This window comes from Numenius arquata, chromosome W (assembly GCF_964106895.1).
Source record: "Numenius arquata chromosome W, bNumArq3.hap1.1, whole genome shotgun sequence".
NCBI classification, from domain to species: Eukaryota; Metazoa; Chordata; class Aves; order Charadriiformes; family Scolopacidae; genus Numenius; species Numenius arquata.
Genome location: NC_133615.1, coordinates 32,341,642 through 32,369,263, shown reverse-complemented (window position 1 = coordinate 32,369,263; position 27,622 = coordinate 32,341,642). Strand labels below are relative to the sequence as shown.

Genomic DNA, 27,622 nt, shown 5'->3' with positions numbered 1-27,622 from the left:
TTAAACACTGTCATACTTGTGAAGAGCTTCTTCGAGTTTTTGTGTCACTTTTTGAAAAAAGAGTATTTGCTGTTGCAAGAAATGCTGCATCTGTGATTTGAAGTCCCTCACACGAATTTTGTGGAAATGATTAATTTCTGCTAGGGTTGCAAAAGAAATAATGTTGCAGCGTTCTTGAATGCCCTCAGCTTTTTGGAGCTCCATCTTCCCCTCTTCCACATGTCGCTTACTCTCCTTTACTTTGGTAAGGGCTCCTGTGTAAAGAACAAAACAAAATAGTTGAACTGTGAGGACAATGTAGACTCAATTGTTGTACTTTAACAAGTAATTTAATAACAACAAGGATTCATAGAAGGTTCATTCTAAATTTATTTATATGTGTGCATATATATATGAATGAAAAGGAATAAAATAAAAGCTTTTTCAGATCAAAAATCACAGAACAGTGAATCTTGTTTAAAAAAAAAACATTTTTTTTAAGACTCTAGCTTGCAAAAGTTAGTAAAACATGCCTATTTCACAATCTTAAAAATCAAATGGTGTCCTTCAGAGAATATCTGATAAATATACCAGCAGTGGAAAAAAATGAAAGCACTAGAAAACTAGTCAGATCAATTTAAGCCTACATAAACACCAGAAAAATAGCCTCATTCAGAAATTGGACTTTGTGAAACATCACAACTTTTCACAATATTTGTGAAACATCAAAAGGAGATCTGAATACATAAAATCTTGCCAATACACCATTCTGCCTTTACACTACAGATACCCAAAAATTAATTATTCAGTACTAGAGAATCTAAAAGTTTATTTCAAAGTTGTAGACATCCAGGTAGAGCTAACACAATATTGTAAGAGCTATAAGAAACACAGAGCAAAAGAATTGACAGTCCTCCTCCTCCTAATAGCTAATTAAAGCACACACATCCTACAAAAACAAAATATCACCCAAACCAGATTAACCCAAAGCATACTCATATAGTGATACAGAATACCAAGATGCATCTTAGACATTTATGTTCATGTCTCAATTTCCCATTGTCTTAAATATTATATACCTATTTTATTCATATAACTAGAACCACTCAGACCAATAAAGCTTTTATCTTCTCACAAAACATTAGTGATATGGCATTTTTTACAACCTTTATGATCACACTTAAGTTACTTCTTCCTTCAGCTATTTGTAATGTCTTAACTAACTATCTCCTTTCGTATTACACTTCTTTCTTACGGTATGTGGAGGGTTGACCCTGGCTGGAAGCCAGGTGCCAACCAAGCCACTCTATCACTCCCCCTCCTCAGCTGGACAGCGGAGAGAAAATATAATGAAAGGCTCATGGGTCGAGATAAGGACAGGGAGATCACTCACCAGTTACAGTCATGGGCAAAACAGACTCAACTCAGAAAAATTAATTTAATTTTTTGCCAATCAAAATCAGAGTAGGGTAATAAGAAATAAAAACTAAATCTTAAAACACCTTTCCCCCCCTCTCTTCTTCCCCAGGCTCAACTTCACTCCTGATTTCTCTACCTCCTCCCCTGAAGCAGCACAGGGGGACGGGGAATGGGGGTTGCGGTCAGTTCATCACGCATTGTCTCTGCTGCTCCTTCCTCCTCACACTCTTCCCCTGCTCCAGCATGGGGTCCCACCCACGGGAGACAGTCCTCCATGAACTTCTCCAATGTGGGCCCTTCTCACGGGGTGCAGTTCTTCATTAACTGCTCCAGCGTGGGTCCTTTCCACAGGGTACAGTCCTTCAGGAACAGACTGCTCCAGCGGTGTCCCCCACAGGGTCACAGGTCCTGCCAGGAGCCTGCTCCAGCGTGGGCTCTCCATGTGGTCATGGCTTCCTTCGGATGCATCCACCTGCTCCGGCATGGGGTCCTCCACAGGCTGCAGGTGGATATTTGCTCCACTGTTAACTTCCATGGGCTGCAGGGGGACAGCCTGCCTCACCATGGTCTTCACCACAGGCTGCAGGGGAATCTCTGCTCCAGCACCTGCAGCACCTCCTCCCCCTCCTTCTTCACTGCCCTTGGTGTCTGCAGAGTTGTTTCTCTCACATATTCTCACTCCTCTCTCCCAGCTGCTGTTGCACAGCATGTTTTCCCCTTCTTAAATATGTTATAACAGAGGCACTACCACTGTCGTTGATTGGCTCAACCTTGGCGGGTCCATCTTGGAGCTGCCTGGCATTGGTCTATAGGACATAGAGGAAGCTTCTAGCAGCTTCTCAGAGAAACCACCTCTGTAGCCCCCCCTCTACCAAAACCTTGCCATGCAAACCCAATACACCATACAAATGACTACAGTTCACTGAAAGGACTCCCTGTACATTGCCTTGAAGAAGTGCTTTTCTGTACTCCCTACAGTGACACTAGCCAGCAAGCTAACACAGAAACCTCTCTGCCTGTATCTTTTAGGAAGACAACCCCCACTCTTATCTGCTGGGGAAGCAGGTTTGTCTTCTTGTCAGCCTGAATCCACACATGTAGTAAACACCAGTAAACAGTAAAAATGCAGTTCATCAGCAGTAATATCTTCCGTCCTTTCTTTCCTGCGCCTGTTTAATATGCCATTTTGAATATGCTTTCCCCCAGTGCCTTGACACATCTCTGGAATTCAGATTTGGAACATGACTTTGTGCATGGCAGTGTCTTGGTTTGCTCTATGGGCAGTGAGTTGGGAGGGAACCAGGCAGCACAACCGTTGCTCACTGCATTTTGTTCCTGCTTCTCATGTTCTCTTGCCTGCTGCATCTCATCCCCCTGCCCATCTCCAACCTCTGACCAGGCAGCCAGGTAGAATGGAGGGTCAAGGTATGCTCTTACTACAGGCAAGTTAAAATATCAGATGATTTGGCAGACTTGAGGAAAAAGAGTTTGTTGTATTTTTGAAATTTAATGGGGGTTGTGCCTTGCATTATAAATAAAATCTGGAATTCCTAAATTCAGAGAAGCACGCGTGACTTTTCTCCATTCAGCTTCTAACAACAACTTGTTAACTGGGCCAGGGGGTGTTTTTAATAGCAAAAACTCGGAAAATATCTCCTCTGTTGTCAGTACTTCTCTACTCTTATAATCATATTTTTCTCCTTAATTTGCATTTAGGCTGCGCTCTTCGTGGCATCTCCTGTCTGCAATCCTGGTACGAGCTCTGAGTTGCGAGCATAAGAAATTCCCTTCCAGTGTGACATACTTGCAGAAAGACCATACAGATTTTTCTTTTCTTTTTTAAACTGTGGCAGGGAAGTTATTAACAAGGTAAGTGTAGACTGAAGACTGCATGGCCAAGGACACCAGTATTTGAGTGGCAGAGGCCACACTCTGAACCTGGTGCACAGGTGAGCTGCCCGGAGTCCAGGAGCAGTGACTCTCCCTGGGGGCTGTGAGGTGGTGGCAGGTTCTGGCTCCCCACCTTCCTGGTCCCCACAGCCTGCCAGCATGGTGGCTAAAAGCTTGGCACCGGCTGCTACAGCTGATTGACCTCATCATCTCCAGCCTGGCCCAAAAAAACACCACCGAAAAACCTTTTCCACGTGCAGTGGTGCCAGCAGCAGAACCGTGCCAGAAGATCTGTATTTTCTCCTTCAAGGAGTGAGGAATATGTGAGGTAGGGCACAATCTGAAAAATATTTAATCCCCTCTTCTGCAAAAAGGATGGTTCTTTTAACAAACAAAACCAAGCTTAGCAAAAATTTTCTCTGTGTTCTGTTGGCATAGCAGAAATCCATGCACGGCTATGAAAAACTGAAATTTGGGACTTACCGGAAGCCAGATGGTTAAATAAACATGACAACTCTTCAGTTGTGATGTGGGAAACAGCTTTAGATATTATTTCTAGAATGACCAAACTGGAAGAGTAATATGGAAATTTACAGCATCAGCAGCTGAAAGCATAACTAAGTTCTGGAGCATGTATAATCTTCAAATTATTTTATATCAATAAAAAACATACATTACCAAACACTAAAACCCTCCAGACTAGACATATTATGCATTATGCATTTTTTGCCATTAAAAAAAATTATAATTAGATTTATAATTAGAGAAAGGAATCCAAGGGAAAACTTGCAGCCATTAGTACTGCTCACTCAATGCATATAGATTCATACTGGTCCTATACTGGAATTTCCTTTAAAATCTAGGCAGACTACAACTGGAGGTCAGCAATATATGAAAAGAGCGTATATATATGCTTAAGCACAAACTTGCTTGTTTCTTTGAAGTGCCTCTAAATGAAGTGTTGAATTATTAGTGAAACAATTAACCTTAAAATAACTTAATAGTGGGAAAATTTTAGTTTGTTTTAGGACAATCAAAGAACCTTCCCAAAGCAGACACAAAAAAGCCAATATGTGCTTTATTTTAAAAAGCAAATGATCATTTGTTCTAAAATGTAATTAATTTGTTTAGCATCTACTGAAGTTTGCAAGACTTAGTTCAGTAAATCTTAGAAAAAAGTGGGTTTAGTTTGCACAGCTTTGCAAACAGCATAATAACAATAACATAACACATTTCATCTCAAATTTTCTCAAAACACTTCTCCATAGCCTACAGCCCTTGTATTTGAATCTACATGAGCAAAACTCTGAGCTGGAGCAGAGATTCATTGATGTCAAGGATGCAACAATACATGCGGGTTTCTAATGGTGAAAGGGAGGAGGAGGACAGGGTGAGGGAAGAGGGGAGCAGAGAGCAGCCCCTTATGTGCATCCCTGCTTGAAAACAAGGGTCTTGCTCAGAGATGCCCGAGTGGAGGACAGGGCCTGTGGTAACCCCTAATGCCTCCTACCCCACAACTCCTAACCCATCTCACCCAAGCCATACACCATGAACACCCCCCCCTTCCCCATTCTCACTAATCTATCCATCGCCCTCAGCACCTAATCCAGCACCTCCCAGCTCCTGCTGCTGCCCCCACAGGCTGTTGAGGCTGAGCAAGCCCCCTCTGGCCTAAGTACACCTGCAGAAGCATCTCCTGGTTTCTGAATTTAAAGATGTGAACATCAAGTATTGGTTTGGACAATACAAAAAAAGCAAGAGATATTTCAAAACAAAAGTAGAATTGTGGCAGCCCTAGAAAAGGCTAACACACATTTTAGAGAAAAGAAACAGGAGTCACCTCCTAATCCATATTAGGATTAGGAAACCTCCTGCTGAATATACATCTGGGATAAATATCCACCAATGCACTGTTCCCAGAGGGATGGAATACATAAAAAAATCCTGCAAAATACATAAAAAACACTGCAAAAAGCTGTGCTACATCTATTTCTGTTCTTAAAGGTGGGGAAAAGCAGATGTGAATGCTGTTTTTCATTGCCCAGATTGATGTTAAACAGACAATGGTGCTCACTGAATGCTGCTAAGGGTTTAAGAGAAACCTGCAGGTTTCAGTGCTTGCTTTGAAGTATGAGATTAGACAACATAAAATGATATAAATACATTTAACAAGGGACATTTATAGTAACATACTAGCAGCCAAAAAGACAGGGCCAATGTAAAAATTCCTGCTAGAAATAAATACTTCCAAGATGTGAAACACACAATACAAACAGCAACTTAAACAGGTGCTGAGGAATTATCGGGATTAAAAAGTGCATTGAGTCACTAAGCTGGAAATGCAAACACGAGGTTGCAATGAGGCAGGAAAATACAAATACATTTAGGAAAATTAAATAAAAAAAAAATCCTGAACCTGAGAGCACTCAGGTTTGGGTCAAGCAATATATTTTCCCATCACCTGCAGTTTTTTACACTAATAAATGTTTTGAGATTGTGTGAACAGTCAACTAAGGGTGGGTCTGAATCCGCACTTGAGCTTGTACTTAATTCCCACACGCATACTATACATATGCATATATACATGGAAACCCATGCTGATGCATATGTGTCTCCAAGCTCTCCAATAGCATGGTATGATCAGTCTACCAGCAGCCAGCCCTACACTGGTTCTTCACACTTAGCATTCATGACTGTCCTGGTTTGAGGTAAAACAGAACCAACTTTCTGTTCAGTAATTTTACTTTGCAGCTATGCCTATTCTAACTCTCTGAAATTAACAGCATATTGTGCAGAAAACTGTTCATTCTCAGAGTGATAAGACCTATGTTTATAGTTAATGCCAAGGAATGGTATGCAGAGAGGCCCTTGCTTATACATATTGCTATAACAATCAAGGTCAGGTAACTTTATTATTTGCCCTGCTGGAGGGTTGGAAACAGAAAAAGCGTAGAGGGGTCACACCTGTGGGGAGGAGCAGACAGGACAGGTGACCCAAACCTGACCAACAGGGTATTCCATCCCATCTGCCCCATGCTCAGTATAAAAGCTGAGGGATCAAAGGGTCAGCCCTCTTTTCTTCAATGGCCGACATCTGAGGAGGACCCTGTCTGTTCATCTGCCTTTGATCCCGATTCGTGCGTTCCTGAATCCAGATCTGGAATCCAGTTCCCATCTGTCGCTGAGTCCAGTCTGGGACTTTCCCAGTGCCTGCCGGTGATGTGATTGTCATCCTGGGAACTTGATATGGTTTTGTATGTATTGTATCTATTTCATTATTTTCTTTTTATTATTTTATTAATATTTTCACTAAAGTAGTTTAGTTTCTTCTAAACTCATAAGTCTCTCTCTCTCTCCCTCCTCTCCTTGGAGAGAGAAGTGGGGGAGAGCATCTGTCATTCATTTCATTGGCCAATCTGGCCTAAACCACGACAATGACATAAACCCAAGTTGCAGCCTGCAATGTAACCAGAAGGAAAAAGTTTCAGGGCCCAGCTCACGAAAACTGCAATAAAGACTGCTCTTCACTCAACTTCTTTGTCTCACTTGAAGCTAGGTCTCCCCTGCACCTGCCAGCATGGGCGATCAGAAGCTAAAGAAGAGCAGTACCTGCTAAGGGTGTACCATCTTCTCACTGCCCCATCTCTACCTCTCTCTGAAGTACCTGAACAACAGCTTTTGAGTTTTGCATACAGCAGTCAGGAGCGAAACTTCAGCTGTGTCTTTATCCAAATAAAGACAAGCCTAGAGAAAGGGAATTTTTTAGGGCAGGAGCCCTTTTTTCCCCTTTATTTGCACAGTGCTTGGTAAAGTGGATATCTGTTCCACAGCTGGGCTTGCTCTATTCTTAAAAAACACAAGCAGCAATTAATGATATGCTTCATAACTGTATCACTCTTTTCTGAAAAAACATCTAAGAAACTGCTGTAGCAGCAATGATTTAAGTGCATACAGTAATATTGCATATGGGATGAAACACAAAGAAGCGTCGGCTCAACATTGCTAGAATGCAGCACTAAGTATCTGTTGAAGTCAGGGACATCTGCAATTCACAGTCAGTCACTCTCAGGAATGTGTATCATCCATTAAGTCACCAATATATCAATGTCTTCAGTATCTCAGTCCAAAATACTGAACTTAAAAACTCACCCAGCTTATAGGAGCCAACACATTAACTTTAGATCCTATATAATTGTAATGCCTTTATCACTGCAGTTATTCAAATATTTCTTTCACTTTAGTGATCAATTATGCTAAAACAGAGCAGATTTCTTTCACTAGCAGTGAGATAACAGTTTACATGTACATCAGTTATGATTAATACAACACACTTTCTTTCAGCAAATACCCATGTTCTTGTTACTCTATACCTTGAGTTAAAGAATTATTGCAAAACAACTGCAAAGGGAATGAAAGAAGACACAAGAGACAAAAAAGTTAGCCTTATGGTTCTCATTAATATATTACAAAGAACATTATTTTCTGAAATATGTTTTTAATGGAGCTGGGGGAGGGAGGGAGAGTGAAGAAGTGAGCTGGGTGCCAGCCCAACAGTATGTGCTGCTCCTCACATGACAGCTCTCTGCCTTTCCCCGGCCAGCTTCAGAACTGCCAGGAGGGAGGCAAACGCGGGCTGGCACACTGCCGGAGCTGCTGGTCATGCTGCAGGTGAGAAACAGTAACCGTTCCAAGGGACAGAAACAGGGCAACTGGCCACCAGCTGCTCCAAGCACAAATCCATATTTATTCTATTTGTAAGCCTTATTTGTAAATGATACTGAAAAAAACAATGGCCATAAAATGGCAGAATGGGAAAAAAACTGAGGAGGTTGATCGTTTCGACCTTGACGTCAGTGGTAACTGTGGCAAAACCAAAGAGTGCCAGATTCCTGACCACCACCTTTGAGAAGTTCCCTAGCCAACAAGCTTCGGTGCAACAGCCTCCCCCAAGACCTTGTGTCAAAGTCCAAAGGCTCCTCTGAGAGATGGCTCCCTCACAGGGAAGGACAGCTAGGGTCAGAAAAGACTATAATCTTCAAAGAAACTCACAAGTTTGACAAAGAAAACCTTTCAGCAGTTGTACCTGAGAAATCTGGGGAAATAAAATGACCTGTGCAATAAACAATTTTTCATCTTTCTACTATCAGCAAGCTACAAAAAATTTGGTACATTACTTACTAGAAAGTAAAACAACTTACATTTCCACACCATTCAGCTGCCCATCATATTCCCTCGGTGCCTGGGAAGGTTATGGAATAGATCATCCTGAGTGCCATAATGCGGCACATGAAGGACAACCAGGTGAACAGGCCCAGTCAGCAAGGGTTCATGAAAGGCAGGTCCTGCTCGACTAACCTCATTTCCTTCTACGATAAGGTGACCCACTTGGTGGATGAGGGAAAGGCTGTAGATGTTGTTTACCTGGACTTTAGTAAAGCCTTTGGCACCGTTTCCCACAGCATTCTCCTTGAGAAACTGGCTGCCCATGGCTTGGATGGGTGTACTCCTCGCTGGGTAAAAAACTGGCTGGAAGGCCGGGCCCAGAGAGTGGTGGTGAATGGAGTTAAATCCAGTTGGTGGCCAGTCACAAGTGGTGCTCCCCAGGGCTCAGTAGTGGGGACAGTTCAGTATCTTTATCAACGATCTGGATGAGGGGATCGAGTGCACCCTCAGTAAGTTTGCAGACGACACCAAGTTAGGTGGGAGTGTTGACCTGCTGGAGGGTAGAAAGGCTTTGCAGAGGGATCTGGACAGGCTGGATCGATGGGCTGAGGCTAATGGGATGAGGTTCAACAAGGCCAAGTGCCGGGTCCTGCACTTGGGTTACAACAATCCCATGCAGCGCTACAGGCTTGGGGCAGAGTGGCTGGAGAGCTGCCTGGCAGAAAAGGACCTGGGTGTGTTGGTTGACTGCTGGCTTACCATGAGCCAGCAGTGTGCCCAGGTGGCCAGGAAGGCATCCTGGCCTGTATCAGGAACAGTGTGGCCAGCAGGAGTAGGGAAGTGGTCGTTCCCCTGTACTAAGCACTGGTGAGGCCCCACCTTGAATACTGTGTCCAGTTTTGGGCCCCTCACTACAAGAAAGACTTTGAGATTCTGGAGTGAGTCCAGAGAAGCTGGTGAGGGGTCTAGAAAAAAAGTCTTATGAGGAGTGGCTAAGGGAGCTGGGGTTGTTTAGCCTGGAGAAAAGGAGTCTGAGGAGAGACCTTCTTGCTCTCTACAACTACCTGAAAGGAGGTTGTAGTGAGGTGGGTGTCAGTCTCTTTTCCCAAGTAACAAATGATAGGTCAAGATGAAATGGCCTCAAGTTGTGCCAGGGGAGGTTTAGATTGGATATTAGGAAAAATGTTTTCACAGAAAGGATTATCAAGCATTGGAACAGGCTGCGCCAGGGAAGCGGTGGAATCGTCATCCCTGGAGGTATTTAAAAGATGGGTAGATGTGGTGCTTAGTGACATGGTTTAGTGATGGTTTTGTCAGTGTTGATGGTTGGACTTGATGATCTTAAAGGTCCCTTCCAACCTAGATGATTCTATGATTCTACAATTCTATGATATTAAATGGCCAAATAGTAGGCACAATTTTTTCCTTCAAAGCAGGCTACTCGCTATTGGAGAGCTTTGAATGAGTCTAACAACTCCCTTTGCTTTACTTTTATTACAAGACACTGTCTCTAATATGAGACACCATCTCTGAAGAAAAGGGAGAAAACAATACTTTCATCATGTTGCTATTAGTGGCTTTCATAAAAGGATGCAAAAGCAGAACATGAAATAAGTTTACTTTTTCCTTACCAAAGAACCTAATGATGAGATTATTTAACTACAGCTCTTTGCTTGAAGATTTGAAAAGGCAAGCCCTGGGTAGCCCATGTGCATGTAACACATTTTTTATTTACCCTCCTTCTGAAATAAACAACTGTGGAAGAAACAACATTATCTCTAATCCAGCAGACTGCTGCCAGAACAAACTTTTCTACATGGCCGTCCCACTTAAAACAGATCTAGCAAAGATGTTACAGGATGACTCAAATGACTAATCCAATAAAAAAATGCATTTGGCCTGGAGGGAAGGGAGATGGTGGCTTAGTTTTATCAATGGCTTAGCTATTTGGTCCAACTCAGCCAAGGGATACAAAAACAAATCATTAGCTCCATGAGATTACACATAGCATGAAATCCTACTATGAAAATACCCCCAAACTTCCCTCTCTCAATTCAAAGCAAAACGACAAAATTGTATGTAGTAGAATAGAGAATTTATTACATTGACAGATTATTTGCTTAAGAATGCTTTGAGCACAGATTAACAAAAGGAGCCTACATTATTAAGTTAACATTCTGGAAATTCTTTACATTTTCTGGACAAGATTTAGAATGGAAAGCAGCATAAAGAGCAACAGACATCATCTACCTGGACTTATGCAAAGCATTTGACACTGTCCCGCATGACATCCTGGTCTCAAAATTGGAAAGTCATGGATTCGATGGATGGACCACTCGGTGGATAAGGAACTGGATGGATGGCCACACTCAAAGGGTTGTGGTCAACGGCTCAATGTCCAAGTGGAAGCCAGTGACGAGTGGAGTTCCTCAGGGGCCGGTACTGGGACCAGTGCTGTTTAACATCTTTGTTGGACATATGGACAGTGGGATAGAGTGCACCCTCAGCAAGTTTGCCGACAACACCAAGCTGTGTGGCACGGTCGACACGCTGGAGGGAAGGGATGCCATCCAGAGGGACCTGGACAGGCTGGAGAGGTGGGCTCGTGCAAACCTCATGAAGTTCAACCAGGCCAAGTGCAGGGTCCTGCACCTGGGACGTGGCAATCCCAGGCACAAATACAGGTTGGGCAGAGAATGGCTGGAGAGCAGCCCTGAGGAGAAGGACTTGGGAGTGCTCGTGGATGAGAAGCTCAACATGAGCTGGCAGTGTGCACTGGCAGCCCAGAAAGCCAACCGCATCCTGGGCTGCATCAAGAGAAATGTGGCCAGCAGGTCGCAGGAGGTAATTCTCCCCCTCTACTCTGCGCTCGTGAGACCCCACCTGGAGTACTGTGTCCAGCTCTGGAGTCCTCAACACAGGAAGGACATGGACCTGTTGGAACGGGTCCAGCGGAGGGCCATGAAGATGATCAGAGGGATAGAGCACCTCCCCTATGAAGACAGACTGAGAGAGCTGGGGTTGTTCAGCCTGGAGAAGAGAAGGCTCCAGGGAGACCTCATAGCAGCCTTCCAATATCTGAAGGGAGCCTACAGGAGAGCTGGCGAGGGACTCTTTGTCAGGAAGTGTAGTGACAGCACAAGGGGTAATGGTTTTAAATTGGAAGAGGGGAGATTTAGATTGGATACCAGAAAGAAATTCTTTACTGTGAGGGTGGTGAGGCACTGGAACAGGTCGCCCAGGGAAGTTGTGAATGCCCCATCCCTGGAAGTGTTCAAGGCCAGGCTGGATGGGGCTTTGAGCAACCTGGTCTAGTGGGAGGTGTCCCTGCCCATGGCAGGGGGGTTGGAACTTGATGATCTTTAAGGTCCCTTCCAACTCAAACCATTCTATGTTTCTATGATAATGGGAATTTGCCTGAAATTAAAAACAGAAGACTTCTCCAGTAGAGTCTTAACTGTATAAAAGAAATGTCATAGGGTAAAAGTAGCATTATAGTAACTAACGTAGGAACGACTTGCTACTTTAAAATCTGTATTTACAATTTTAAACAGAAAAAAGCAAGTGATCTTGATATCAAAACAATATGGTTAAAAAGTTACATAAGTGCTTTGCATAAAATTGTAATAGAACTTTGATTGAACTTTAGCTGAACTCCTGAAATTAAAACTTAATTAGGCCTTTTGCACCTGGACTATATGTAGAAATAATTAACCGAAACTTAGATCAAAGAAATTGAATTGATGAAGGATTACCATATTGAGAGCTTACTGAAGACAAACAAGGCCCACAGAAGAAGTACACTCCTGGTCTCTGATCTAAGTATAAGATGACAAGACATAGTCTTTGGACTGGAGTCTAGATAAGAGTGTATCTGAGAGGGGTCTTAGGAGATTATAGTAGTAAAATGCACACCCTCTTGTAAATAATGAGCACACTAATTAAGGGGATCTCCCAAAATGTTTAAAACATTAACTTGAATGCATATGTATGATGAGGGATGGTAAAGGAACTGTAGCTCACCAATCAGCTGTATCTTATCACTATAAATATTGGACTGTCAGAAATGCGTGGGTTGCTGGCTGTTGTTAAATGCCCAGCACCCAATTCTGCAGAATTGAAATAAAGATAAATATCTTGTCTCAGTGTGTTGATTGGTTTTTTGCACACCAGGTGAAGAACCCTTATTTAGGGACAACTATCTTCAACATCAAAGGCAAAACCAAGTCACTTGTTTTTTTCTGAAAGCGCCAACACAATAGAGTTTTCAAAACCAGGCTTCCTAATTCAAAGATTATATTCTTCTTGATGGTGAAAAACTATTTTAACAAAGTTCTATTTTCCATAATGAAAGTTAGAAATATAAAATTAAAATATATCAAATTTTAATTACTTTAGTATTATGGGGGGTCGGGTATAGATATGTGAGAATGGCTACAATGCTTTTAGAATCTGCAGCCTAACAACAGTTAAAAACAGTGAGGTTTATTTTTTATTATTTCATTGCCCATTGCTCAAAAAACAACCCCAAAACCAGAATAAAATATTACTATCCTATAAATCTAGGCTCATAAATTACAGTACTCTGCTAACATCTAGGTTAACATTGACTGACTACAGGATTATTAATGTTAGACAGAATTATTTGTTCTTCCAGTTATCCAGTTGCAAAGCTCATCGAAAGCTATCACCCAGAGATGCATTCTTCAGTTCAAAATGAGATCACCTAATCTACACAATTCAGAAATCATGCAAAAATAAAACAGTCTTTGCTAGAGATTTCAGAAACTTGATTAATTTTAATCTCATCTGGTGGCTTTAACATCTACATTGATTTAATTAATATATAACCAATTAATGATGGTGTTAGAATGCAGTGCCAAATGTCACTCAGTTTTAAAGAGCTACCAGTGTTAATGGACACGATATATGTCTAACTAATCTTTTTTTTTTAAATGATGTCATATTTAAGACCTGATTAGACTCATTGTGCATACATCTGCAAGTTGGTGTACACACAGATAGGAAGAGAATACATGGCCAATTTATTTATCCAGATCTAATGACTGTAATACCTGTGCATGTTCAGAGTCTCTAAAATGCTCATGCTACTGAAAAATATTTAAATTATCACATTGGCAATGTGCATTTCAGCTCTAGAATCCCCCAGAGGAATCTACAAATTTTGGTGTGCAGCACCTCCAGTATGAATGTTTCACCAGGCTATGTTACACTACACTGCTATGCAAGCAACAAGCCATAGTTTGCACTTAAAATAGTTGATAACAGGAGGTAAGAGCAAGATGGCAAAATAAATGAAATAATGCTACAGAATTACCAGTCTGTTGTACCTACTGCCATGCATAACCCCATTAACAAAACAAAAAAAACCCCATACTGCTAGGTAACGGCATATAAAAATTGTGTAAAATCGGATGGAAGTTTTCCATTCAAATCTTGAATGTAGTGACTTTAACATATCTTTAGATATATTGTATGCAGACTGTTTTCAGCAAACAAATGACCTTATTTCCACCACTATAGCATGTTTAAACTGTGTTCATGAGTAGTTCTGACTTACAGGTACCTACAGTGATGTCTGAAAGGAGGCCTGTCAGGAATAATTTGATTTTTAAATCCAGCTAAATTGCATATATTGGTGTTCATTATCACAAATATAGTGTTTTGCACCACAGCTTGAGAAGCAAACACTAGGTAATGCTGGTTTTGCCCAATTCTAAGACGGTCTGTGCTTTTCAGCACTCACATATACCATTTAAGCAGTTTTTCTTTGGTACAGCTTCAGCTGATGCTGCAGAGTGGGGGTACAGAAAGGAGTGAAACTTAAACTAGGCTGGTTGCTAGAAATGCAGTACGTTTTCCCCTTGAAAAGCTGGTCATGCTTTTCAGGGTGGACACTTGAAAATTTAAGCAATCACAATTTGCAGAAGTACCAAGACAAAACATTTCAGTGATTTTAAGTACTTCTTACTAGCTTACATCTAAAAGTGGCACCAAACAGGTGTTTAAGATAAATCTCTGTTTTTCCATAGTTTAAGTTGGTCTATTACAGTGTAATCATCATAGGTTCTGAACACTAATTTCTCTCATTTAGGATGTTAAGAACAGGCACTTTTCTGTCAGAATGATGCTATAGACTCTTAACAGCTTTTGTAAATGCCCTGTTCTTAATGCCGACTTCAAGATAACAACCTAAGTCAGAAATGATACCGTACATGTGTGATATAAATGAATCTTCAGTAAAACTGACATATGAGCAGAAATGTCTCCTCTGGATCTGTAGAAGACAAATATAAGTCATGGCCAAAATGACTGTAAACATCATTATGGTAACTTCTTCAAAATTTTCTTAAGATTCATGGGATGTGGGTGGACAGGAGAAGGCAGGTAAGACCACATATCGATATCCATATACCATTATCAAGAGAAGCAAGTATAAATGCAGATCCCATGTACTCATACATCCTTACTTTATTGGGGCACAATGAAAGACCTACTTTTGGATGTTGTTCTCTGTAAGGCTGAACAGAGCAGAGCGAGCACAATTTAAGGTGTTTGTCCATCGTCATCTGCTTAGCTCCACTACTGTCCTAAGATGAGCAAATACAACATGCATAGACACTTCACATAAATTCATATGAAAAGAGTCAAGATCCAAATGAAATGCAGATACCATTCCACTTTTTCCCTAGTGTCTTTTAAATGCTCTCTCCTAGAAATGTGAATACTGCAGTATCTCTGTAAGGACAAAAAGAAGTAGATCCCTTGTTGCAGTAAAAAATATGCAAGGAAAACCATAATTAATGTAACTAATTAAAATATATCACATAATTCAAAAGCAGACCATGTGAACATTACAATAATATGCTATATTCATATTATATAATAAATGCTATGTATTATATAGTGTTATATGTTAATTTAAAATTGTAAACACAAGAATTTTATTAAATCATTAATATAGTACATATTATAATACATAGAGAGTATTATAGTATTATAAAGGCAGAAGATAATTGTTTGCCTTTTTAGTAGAAAGGGATCTACCCCTTTGAATTTGGACTTATATAAAACTGCAAGCAACTTGAAAATGTAGCGTCATTATCATGATATTTGAGAAAACTGATCTTTCTTCAGTATACTGTCAGCTAGCTGGCATAGTTATTCATGCATATAATGATTCAAAATTGTAAGTCTGAAAAAAATAGAATAGCAAATTGCTTTTTACCAGGGGACAAAAATGCAATGTAGCATGAATCATAGCATGAATCTGCTTTTCACATTGTTATGAAAGAATCGCATGTAGGCATAAAGAGGGTAGTTCAGTTCATGATTACAGAAGTTGTCCACCCATGATGCGTACCTACCTAAAACAAAGGCTGAAACCACCTCTTCTCCCTGCTCTGCTACAAGAACAATCACTGACAAGACCTGAACAGATTGTTTAAATGTATCTATTCTGTTACCAATTTCATGAGACATCCACTTCAAAACACACTTTTCACAAGGTTTTATTTATTTAAATATTTACATTCTCATGGCCTTCATGAAAGATATAAACCAAGATTGTGTAGAAAGCATCTGCCATTTGTTTGCTCTAGTCTGCTGATAACACTAATATTTTGGAGGCTAAGCCAATTGTGATTTCTTTTTTTTTTTTTTTTAATTAGAATCTCAAATTCTGTGCTATTTCAACCAGGCAGTTTAAAATAAGTAAGGTACCAGCTGGATGAGTTTATACAGTCTGCACACATTAACTTGGCATTTTAACTGTTCAAACAAAGCCTAACAATGAAGTCATGGAAAGATACTGGAAAGGCTGAAACATGTCCTTGTTTCAAAGGTGACTTGCAAAACAGAAAAATTGGCCAGCTTGTTTGTTTTTAATAATGTGTTTACAAAGACTTGGAAGAGCTCTGGGAGCTACTTTCTGTTTTCAGTCTACCAATTCTTGTCTTCCCTGTTTGGATGGAAGTCCTTTTAGCAAAACCTGGACTTCTCTCAGCTGCAAGAAGAGATTCTCACCATCTAGATTCTTCATAAACTTCAAGCTGAAAAGGTATTACATAGCCTTTGAAATAAAATTACTTCCTCTTTCTACAAATAATTTTTACTTCTTCAGTATCTACACTGTCCTGCTACTCTCTAGCTGTCCACAAGGTTTTCCCTTAATGCCTGCAGTGAGCAAGTACCTGTAAGAGCTCAAGAGCTGACAATATACTACCTTTGGTCAAATCTACAGGTGTGGGCACTGATCAAAACTTCTCCAGCCTGTTGGGACTGAGTGGGCAGTCTGGATAGACTTTCTGGTGGGCAGTAATGCATGCAGTCTTTCCCATGGGAGAAACAGTTATACTTGTCCTCTGCTACCAGCTGTTTTCGGAAAAAAAAAACAAAACAACAAACCACTGGGATTTTATCAGCTATGAAACATCTCTCCATCATCAAATTTGTATATCAGGCTAACGGGTTCCAAAAGATAACAGGAAAGAGAAACACATCATGACTACACAAATCTTGCTCTTTTTACTGTTGTGAGGGTCATCTGACTAGGATTACATGCCTAGCTCTTAGACAGTAAAGTTACCCGAGTTGAACCCCATGCAAAGTGTATGTATCTGAAGGATGGAAGGAACAAAAAAAAAAAAAAAAAAAAAAAGTGGATAAAGGAAAAACAGGGACAGAAAAAACATGTCTGCACAAAAAATTTAAAAGGCTAGAAAGCAAGAGAAGAGCACTGCTTTTAAACCGTGATATAAAATTTTAGGTGCGAAATTTGACCAGTCTGATTTATTTATGAACACATACCCCTCTAACCCCCCCAAAAATAATTAGATGAAAATGTTATAGAGAGCTCCAGGTTTCAGCGATGTTTGGGGTTTTTCAGTGCTTGAAATTGTGATGCATTCCCAGCTGGAATGGGTTTTTTTGCTTATAATTTTGTAAGATATTCTAAAAACACTCCCAGCACATTCTTTAAACATTCTTCAGACATTCCTAGAATTAAGTTTGCTTCAGGTAAATAAGACCATTTTCCTTATTTTACTTTTCACAAATGGTGATCAAGAAGCAAAAGGGTCATTCAGATATTTTTTAAAATAATTCTTTTAAATCTTGGCATGCCGAGGAAATGGAATTGCTGCCTACATCTTAGAAAACATTTAGGCCACTTTCTCAAATCTGTTTTGCAAAAATCATAACCAAAAGGTTATCGAGTATTAACATCATAATCATATAATCACAGAATAGTTCGAGTTGGAAGAGACCTTAAAGATCATCTAGTTCCAACCACCCTGCCATGGGCAGGGACACCTCCCACTAGAGCAGGTTGCTCAAAGCCCCATCCAGACTGGCCTTGAACACCTCCAGGGATGGAGCATCCACAACTTCACTGGGCAACCTGTTCCAGTGTCTCACCACACTCACAATAAAGAATTTCTTCCTAATATCTAATCTGAATCAACTCCCAGTTTAAAACGGTTACCCCTCATCCTATCACTACACTCCCTGTTAAAGAGTCCTTCCCCATCTCTCCTGTAGGCCCCCTTCAGATACTGGAAGGCTGCTATAAGGTCTCCCCGGAGCCTTCTCTTCTCCAGGCTGAACAACCCCCAACTCTCTCAGCCTGTCTTCACAGGAAAGGTGTTCCAGCCCTCTGATCATCTTCGTGGCCCTCTTCTGGACTTGCTCCAACAGGTCCATGTCCTTCTTATGTTGGGGGCTTCAGAGCTGGACACAGTACTCCAGGTGGGGTCTCACGAGAGCAGAGTAGAGGGGGAGAATCACCTCCCTCGACCTGCTGGCCACGCTTCTTTTGATGCAGCCCAGGATGCGGTTGACTTTCTGGGCTGCAAGCACACACTGCCGGGTCATGTTGAGCTTCTCATCAACATGAGCCAGCAACGTGCACTTGCAGCCCAGAAAGGGGCTGTTGAGAGAATGTTAAGAGAAAGGAGAAATCTGGAAAGCAGAGATGAAACAGCAAGTTAGTATTTCTTTCACTTTCAGGAATCACAAGAGGCCACAGAATCACAGAATCTTCATGGTTGGAAGGGACCTTTGAGATCGTCGAGTCCAACCATACACAAAAAAACCACAACAAAACCACAACAAAAACCCAACCCAACAATCTCGGGCACTAGAGCATGCCCTGGAGAGCCATGTCTAAACGTTTCTTAAATACCTCCAGGGATGGCGACTCCACCACCTCCCTGGGCAGGCTGTTCCAGTGCCTGACCACTCTCTCACTAAAGTAATTCTTCCTAATATCCAATCTAAACCTCGCCTGCTGCAACTTCAGACCATTTCCTCTGGTCCTGCCATTATTCCCTTGGGAGAAGAGGCCAACACCCACCTCTCTACAGCCTCCTTTCAGGTAGTTGTAGAGGGCAATGAGGTCCCCCCTCAGCCTCCTCTTCTCCAAACTAAACATGCCCAGTTCCCTCAGCCTCTCCTCATATGACTGGTTCTCTAGACGCCTCACCAGCTTGGTGGCTCTCCTCTGGACATGCTCCAGCACTTCAATGTTCTTCTTGTAGTGAGGGGCCCAGAACTGAACACAGCACTCGAGGTGAGGCCTCACCAGAGCCAAGTACAGAGGCACGATGACTTCCCTGCTCCTGCTGGCCACGCTATTCCTGATACAGGCCAGGATGCTGTTGGCCACCTTGGCCACCTGGGCACACTGCTGGCTCATGTTAAGCCGGCTGTCCACCAACACCCCCAGGTCCTTTTCTGCTGGGCAGCTTTCCAGCCACTCTTCCCCAAGCCTGTAGCGTTGCCTGGGGTTGTTGTGAACGAAATGGAGGACCCGGCACTTGGCCCTATTAAACCTCATCCCATTGGCCTTGGCCCATTGATCCAACCTATCCAGGTCCCTCTGTAGAGCTTTCCTACCCTCAAGCAGATCAACACTCCCACCTAGTTTGGTGTCATCTGCAAACTTACTGAGGGTGCACTCAATCCCCTCATCCAGATCATCAATAAAGATATTAAACAAGACTGGCCCCAAAACTGAGCCCTGAGGGACACCACTGGTGACCAGCCGCCAACTGGATTTCACCCCATTAATCACAACTCTCTGGGCATGGCCATCCAGCCAGTTTTTTACCCAGTGAAGAGTACACTTGTCTATGCCATGATTCGCCAGCTTCTCCAGGAGAATGCTGTGGGGGACGGTGTCAAAGGCCTTACCAAAGTCCAGGTAGACAACGTCCACAGCCTTCCCCGCATCGAGAAGGCGGGTCACATGGTCATAGAAAGAGATCAAGTTGGTTAAGCAGGACCTCCCTTTCATAAACCCATGCTGGCTGGCCCTGATCCCTTGGCTGCCCTGCACTTGCCATGAGAGCTCACTCAGGATGATCCTCTCCATGATCTTTCCCGGTACCGAGGTCAGGTTGACAGGCCTGTAGTTCCACAGATCCTCCTTCCGGCCCTTCTTGTAGATAGGTGTCACGTTGGCCACCCTCCAGTCATCTGGTACCTCTCCTGTTGACCAGGATTGTTGATAGATGATGGAGAGGGGCTTGGTGAGCTCTCCCTCCAGCTCTCTGAGTACCCTTGGGTGAATCCCATCCAGCCCCATAGACTTATGCATGTCTAGGTGCATAAGCAAATCATTAACTACTTCCTCCTGGATTATGGGGGGGTTGTTCTGTTTGCCATCCTTATCTTCCAGCTCAGAAGGCTGAACACCCTGGGAGTAGCTGGGCTGACCACTGAAGACAGAGACAAAGAATGCATTAAGTATCTCAGCCTTCTCCTCATCCTTGGGTGCAATGTTCCCCCCCGCATCCAGTAAGGGATGGAGATTCTCCCTGGCTCTCTTTTTGTTGATGTATTTATTTATAGTAATTCCTCAAACAAAACTTGAATGAAAGAAACCCCAAACCTCATAACTTCTCTACTCTCACTAAGCAAATATCAAGACAAGATAGCCAGACCAGCATGAGCTATAGTACTAGCATACACTATCTCAAATTCTCACACGTGCATAAGTTTTCTGAACCTGAACCTGCATGTGCCTGCAATGAGCATTTATGTTGAAGATTATGTAAGTCAGATGTCACCAGCTGAGTGAAGCTCTAGCAATTAATATTTAGGAATTATTTTGCCAAGAATGCCTATGGAATATCCACAAGTAGACCGTAAAAACACAGAAAAGAAGGTATTATCCATTATAAATGAAGATGGGAGGCTGCTTTTTTTCTTGAAATTAAACTAACTGAAACTAGTATTTCTTGAAAGATACACCAGTTCTGCAACAGAAATAACAAAAGCGCAGCTTAGTTTACAAGCCTACTAAAGCAGAAGTTGTTCCTCAACTGGCATGTGGGAGTTCAAATCCTTCCTCTGTATCTTCTGGACCAGAAACTTCAACTCTTCTTTCCCTCACAGAAAATTCCTTATACGCTGAGTGCATAAGATGAAGGAGAGGAATCTTTTAAAATCTCCTATTGAAGTTATTGCCATTCCATAAAATATTTACAATAATAATAAGATAATAAGCAGTTTGAAAATATTCCCGCAGACCATTGGTTCAGTAGTTTTACACAAGTGACCAAAATGACAATCCCTTTCTGCACACTTCAGATCATGTATGATGTCCTCAACACAGGAGGCAGAAAGACCTGAACCCCAGAGCAATTAAAAGCACAACAGTTAACACATTTTCCTGCTGATACACAGACAAAGCAATGGCGGGGCTTACATGGCTTTGGTTCATAATTCTAGGAGAAAAGATAAAGCCCGAACAGAGGGAAATTTTTGTCTCTGGCTCAGAGATTCTCTGGCCTTCTTTTTGCAGAAGAAAATTTGCAAAAATGATTCAAAACCCCCAGATGTAGATTTCTCAGTCCATACCACAAAACACACTTCCAAATCACATTTAGCAGCTGATCAACTATCTGCAGTAGAACAAACCCATAACAGGACATGGCAGTCTAATATTCTACCCACAGATATGGGTATGTTTGGGGCACAGCAGCCTTTATTTTTTGGTCCTTCTCAGGTCTAGGGGAATATAGAAATGGAGTCTAGAAAAGGCTTTATTTTTTATCCCAAGTGGACAATACATTTGCACTATGTAGAAGAAAAATGGAGAAGCATTCCTAACTTCAGAGTTCATCTTTTTAAAGTCACAGCCATGTAAGCAATACATCAATCAGCCTGCTGTTTCTACCACTTCTAAGGGCACTTTGGGGTCATTTTGAACATGGAGAAGATGCATGCTAGAAAAAAAACACAAAAAAACACTGGAAGAAAGATGCATCAACCCTATTTTTCAGATGACCTATCACCAACTGATTGTTTTTTGGTCTATACAGACAATAATTCTCAAATACTGACAACTATCACAGTTAGTAAATTTAAAAGCGAGCTCCTATATCATAGAATCATAGTACGGTTTGGGTTGGAAGGGACCTTAAAGATCATCTTGTTCCAACCCTCCTGCCATAGGCAGAGACACCTCCCACTAGAGCAGGTTGCTCAAAGCCCCATCCAGCCTGGCCTTGAACACCTCCAGGGATGGAGCATCCACAACTTCACTGGGCAACCTGTTCCAGTGCCTCACCACCATCACAGTAAAGAATTTCTTTCTAGTATCTAATCTGAATCAACTCCCAGTTTAAAACCGTTACCCCTCATCCTGTTGCTACACTCCCTGTTAAAGAGTCCTTCCCCATCTCTCCTGTAGGCCCCCTTCAGATACTGGAAGGCTGCTATAAGGTCTCCCCGGAGCCTTCTCTTCTCCAGGCTGAACAACACACACTCTCTCAGCCTGTCTTCATAGGAGAGGTGCTCGACCCCTCTGATCATCTTCATAGCCCTTTTCTGGACTTGCTCCAACAGGTCCATATCCTTCTTACGTTGGCTGTCAACAATCACCTTCTTATTTTCCACGTACCTTAGCAGAGATTCCAAGAGGATCTGCTCCATGATCTTGCCGGGCACAGAGGTGAGACTGACCGGCCTGTAGTTCCCCAGGTCTTCCTTTTTTCCTTTTTTGAAAATGGGGGTTATGTTTCCCCTTTTCCAGTCAGCAGGAACTTCACCAGATTGCCACAACTTTTCAAATATAATGGAAAGCAGCTTAGCAACTTCATTCACCAGCTCCCCCAGGACCCATGGACGGATTTCATCACATCCCATGGACTTATGTTGTAAGAATATCAAACAGTTCATATTTCCATCTGGAAATTAGGAACAATTAGGAACTGAAAAGTTATACCTTGTTACAAGTAGCTCTTAAAAGTAATAAACCAGCAATATACTGGGGGTAAAAAACATCTTCCTCTCAGTTTTCTTCCAATTTGCCTATTTTGTAAAGGAAATGACAACAACAAACATGTAACCTGGCTCTAATCCTATTCCTGTGATGAACATGGACACTCAAGAGACCAATATCTCAAGACCATGACGTTTTCTGATGGCAAATATGTACCAGGGATAATATTGTGTTGAAGGCAGTGTTAGCCCAGAGGTGCTGGAGCATTAACATCTGCACACAGACCGGCTGTATGTTTCTCCAACCAGTTCCAGGACAGTGTTCTGGCACAAAATCAGCTCTACGTACATCACACTCATGCACTGCTCTAGTGGAAGCTCATTTAGATGAGCTTTCCCTGGTTCAGCATGGTAAACCTAACCAATAAGTGCAAATTTAAACAGAACTATAAAGGAAACAGAGACACACAAGTCGAAGGAAATATGGGTTGAGTCAAGCACGTATCTTATTATTCCCAATCCTCTCCTCAAAGTAAACTCTCCCAAAATATTACAATGAAGAACTCTATATAGTCTTAAAGCTTGAGGATATAGTATTTAAACAGTATATATAATCTGCTGTTTTATTCCACCAAATAAAAAAATCTTTCCCTTTGTTTTTTTCCAGAAGCTTACAAATAATCCTATTATTAGTTGACAACTCACTTTAAAATCCCCTACTCCCAAACAGAAGGCATTACCAAGGTCATCCTTCTCTCCAAATTTAAAATACTTTAAAGTTGTTATCAGAACACTATCAGAACAGCAGCTAACAGAACGACTCCTCTAAGGTTAGATTGCAAATTTCCCTTTTCTCTTCAAAATAATATTGATTATTTAAGTTTCCACTCACAATTTTCAAGATTTGACAGGAGAATGGAAATCTGACTTTGATGAATGTAATTCTAATGAAAAGCTTACTTTTTAAAATAACAACAAATTGTGCACTTTGTACCAACTCTGCCTCCTCAGTTTTCCCCAGCAATAAAGCATACCTCCCAAAAGCCTGCCTTTTTGATCTGTTGAAAAAACTCTTCCAACTCTTTTATCATAAAACTCAAGGTACTATTCCAGATGCAAAATCCCTGGAAATGTCACATAAGGGCACAAAAGACTGATTCACTGTGGGTGACAATTCAAGCTCTGCCTCTTGGGGTGCAGAACACCACTTATTAAGCTCCAGAATAATTTTCAATAAAGAAGCTCACTCATTTTCTCGGATAACTGTTACACACACCCATTTCTGTACAGCATAAGTGATGTTTTCTTGGTCTCTTTTACAGCTCTAATCCCCACACATCCCTGATCATATATAACAGCAAAAAGAATGAATGATGGGCTAGTCTCACAATGGTGAAAAACATATGAATAGTATTAACTTCACAGCCGGGAAATCATCTACACATATATAGTGCTACAAACTTCTATTTATCTGAACAACGGTCACTAGTTATATAGTCAATGATTCTTTCATTTTTGGAGTTTCTTTCTCTCCAATGGATCACAAAGCACCATATGAACAGCAACCTGAACCTCAGAAGCGTTGTTTCAGCTAGAAAGATGACAAAAGGATAACAAGTGAGCAACATCTTTTTATGATAATAAGGGCAAAGGATGAACAACTAAGAACATCGTGGCAGATTATCATCCTTACAAAGGCACCAATAGTTTAATGCATGGCCAAACTGACAAACCCCAGCAGCTTTAAACATCTCATCTGAATGTCTGACACTGTAAAACACACACACCACCATGCACACCTCCTCAAACAAGGTGGTCAATCTGAGTATCTTCATCTTCAGATTACTTCATATTTATTACCTATTAGATCAGAGATTTAAGATACATAACATAGATCAAAGAGTAATAGATGTTTTCATACCACTTGATCTCCAGGGTTTATAAACAAGCCCATTAATCTTTAATGTATCAGCATTATCACAGAATCAAAGAATGTGTTGGGTTGGAAGGGACCTTTAAAGGTCATCTAGTCCAACCCCTCTGCAGTAAGCAGGGACATCTTTGACTAGATCAGATTGCTCAGAGCCTCATCAAGCCTGACCTTGAATGTCTCCAGGGATGGGGCCTCCACCACCTCTCTGGGCAACCTGTTCCAGTGTCTCACCACGCTCATTGTAAAGAACTTCCTCCTAATGTCTAATCTAAACCTACCCTGCTCTAGTTTAAAACCACTGCCCCTCATCCTATCACTACATGCCCTTGCAAACAGTCCCTCCCCATCTTTCCTGTAGGCCCTCTTCAGGTACTGGAAGGCTGCTATAAGGTCTCCCCGGAGCCTTCTCTTCTCCAGGCTGAACAACCCCAACTCTCTCAGCCTGTCTTCTTAGGAGAGGTGCTCCAGCCCTCTGATCATCCTCATGGCCCTCCTCTGGACCTGCTCCAACAGGTCCCATGCCCTTCTTGTGTTGAGGCAGATGTGGTTTCTTTCAGAGATACACAGCCAAAACTCTGACCTATAAAATTCCCAACAACGTCTAGACCTTTGGCACAGAATGAAAATTGTCACTGATGTGTTTTTTGTATTTTTAGCAACAGTTTACCTGAGTAAACACTGAAAGATTTAACCCAAGGTCAGCAAGCCAGATGCAGAGCAAATTTAGCCCTTTGTCTCTATATCTGTGTGCACACCACTGATACATAAAACTTCATCATTTTAGAAAATACATAAGGGCATTACCTTTCTGGACATGGATGATGTCTGGAAAGTTGGCCAAATGCCCCTGATACAGTGCTAACAAATCCATCACAGCATCTAGGTCCTGACGGGGCTGATCTGCAAAGAGGTCCCCAATGGCGTCATAGGCTTCTGCAGTGAAGGCTATGGCTTGGTTGAGGCCAGCCGAAAAAGCCTGCTGGTCAAGCTCAAATGCCTGACTGAGGCACTTAAAGGAGTGCCCCACCTTCTGGTATTCCTTCTTGAAACCAGTGACGTGTTTGCGGGCAAACTCATTCGCCGCATGATTAAGCTGCAGGGCACTCTCATCCATTTTCTTTGTAAAGGCTTTGAAGCCGTCCACCTGGCTTTCCACCTTCTGCAAGTCCAGGCCGGCCCCAGGGCCAGTGGGGACACTGATGGTCAGGAAAAAGTGGGCACCCACCATCTCATCCTTCTCAGCCTTGCGCTTGCCTTGTTTCCAGGCCTTCTCATCCGTGCTGGGACAGGTGAGGAAGTGCTGGAAGGCATCGCACTGAGCCAGCACAGGGTGGCTGCACATGTGGTCCATCCACCAGGCCAGGCCTTTGCGACGTTTGGAGATGAAGTCCTCCTCAAAGCGGCCAGTGGCCTGCTTCTCTGGCAAGTGGGGCACGGAGATGACGGGGAACTTCTCAGCCAGGCGCCCATAGAGCCAGTCAAAGTGCTTGTAGCGGCGGTGCACCTGCTGCCCGGTATGGCTGGGCACCAGCTTGTAGGCAATGTAGCTCTTCATGCCCTTGAACTTGGTCTGTTTGGTGGGGTCCTCGATGGAGCACTGGAAGGGGTAGGGGTTCTCCTGCCACTCAGGGCCCTGGGGTCCCAGCACCACGCACAGCTTGTCCCCATCCTTCACAAAGCCTGATGCTTCACCCAGCACGAAGGCCTCCCCGCCAGACTTGACAAAGGTGGAGAAGCGGTTGAGGTTGCGGCTCACCGTGGCCGAGCTCTTGGTGCTGCTGCCAGGTGGGTACGGGTGGCCTTCCAGGTGGCCACTGCGGGAACTCAGGGACAGCTCAGACCCTGTGGACAGGCGGTAGTGGCCAGAGGCCTGGCTGCCTGCTGCCTCATAGTTGGTGTAGGAGCTGCCCAGGGCGCCAAGCTCATCAGCCACCATGGAACTTTCATCCCAGTCATCGTCCCAGTCATCATCACTGCCTTGGCTGGGCTGGTAGGAGCCGCCATCGGGCGCCAGCGGGAAGGGGTACCCGGTGGCGGGGGGCAGTGAGAAGGGCTCGGGCGCCGACGCCGGCGGGGCCTGCTGTGTCGCCGGCTTAAAGGCGGCGGGGGGCGGCAGCGGCTCGAAGCCGCCGGCGGGGAAGTTGGCGTAGCAGGCAGGCGGCGGTGGCTCGGTGGCCGGAGCGCGGATCACCTGCACGTAAGAGGCCGGGAAGAGGCCGCGGTCGCCGCGGCTGTTGACGCCCTCTAGCCAGCCCTCGATGTCCTGCTCACTGCAGAGGCTCAGCACCTCGTGCTCCCGCAGCGAGATCTCCCCCGGGTTCTCCGATCTGAAGTCGTACAGCGCCCGGGCCCGCAACGCCATGGCCCCACCGCCCAACCGCCCCCCGGGGGCTCCCCGACGCCGCGGTGCTGCCTCCCCTCACCGCACCGCGCCGGCGGGGCTGCGGCGGGAGAGCGCCGCGGCTGCCCCCGCCTCCGCGTCCCGCCGGCGGGGACGCTGCGGCGGCTGGCTCCCGCGGCTCCACTGCGCTGCGGCTCGGCCAGCTCCGAATCCCGGCTTCACCCCGGCGAGCGAGGCAGTGCACGGGGGCCGGGCCGGCGATTATCCCACGTCGCCAGTTTCACTAATCCAGAGCCGAGAGACAGGGCAGAAGAGCCGAGCACAGAGCAGCCGCCCCCATCGATGGGCCCGGCCCGCCCCGGCCCGCCCCCTGACTTCCGACCGGCCGCGGGGTGGGCGCTAAGCCCAAACCGTGCCCCTACTCATGTTTCCCCTCCGCGGTCTCTGTCCTCACCCGAGAAAGGCACCCCGGCATCGCAGCCAGAATAATAACACAGTTATAATCTGGTAGCGTTTCCAAACTGCCGTGTTTTGAGTGTTTTATACCAAGTTTTACAGGTTGTAATACTTACAAGTTCAGCCTCTTTAAATCTGTTGATTAAATTTTCATAAGTCTACAAGATTTCTGCGACTCAAATGCATGATGA

At 43.3% G+C, this 27,622-nt stretch overlaps 1 protein-coding gene across 1 annotated transcript; it reads right to left on the bottom strand.

The window, feature by feature from the left end:
* Nucleotides 1–26,996, bottom strand: LOC141476663 (sorting nexin-18-like). Its single transcript, XM_074165461.1, has 2 exons — nucleotides 25,439–26,996; nucleotides 1–254 (listed from the first exon to the last, which is right to left on the bottom strand). The coding sequence occupies exons 1-2, from the start codon at nucleotides 26,994–26,996 to the stop codon at nucleotides 1–3; spliced, it is 1,812 nt and encodes a 603-aa protein (XP_074021562.1).
* Between the last annotated feature and the right edge of the window lie 626 nt (nucleotides 26,997–27,622).

Excerpts from the sequence above, each read along its gene's own strand:
- LOC141476663 (XM_074165461.1), bottom strand. The coding sequence starts at position 26,996 with ATGGCGTTGCGGGCCCGGGCGCTGTACGACTTCAGATCGGAGAACCCG. Across the intron at positions 255-25,438 it reads CATCATCCATGTCCAGAAAG|GAGCCCTTACCAAAGTAAAG; the intron begins GTAATGCCCTTA and ends TTCTTTACACAG.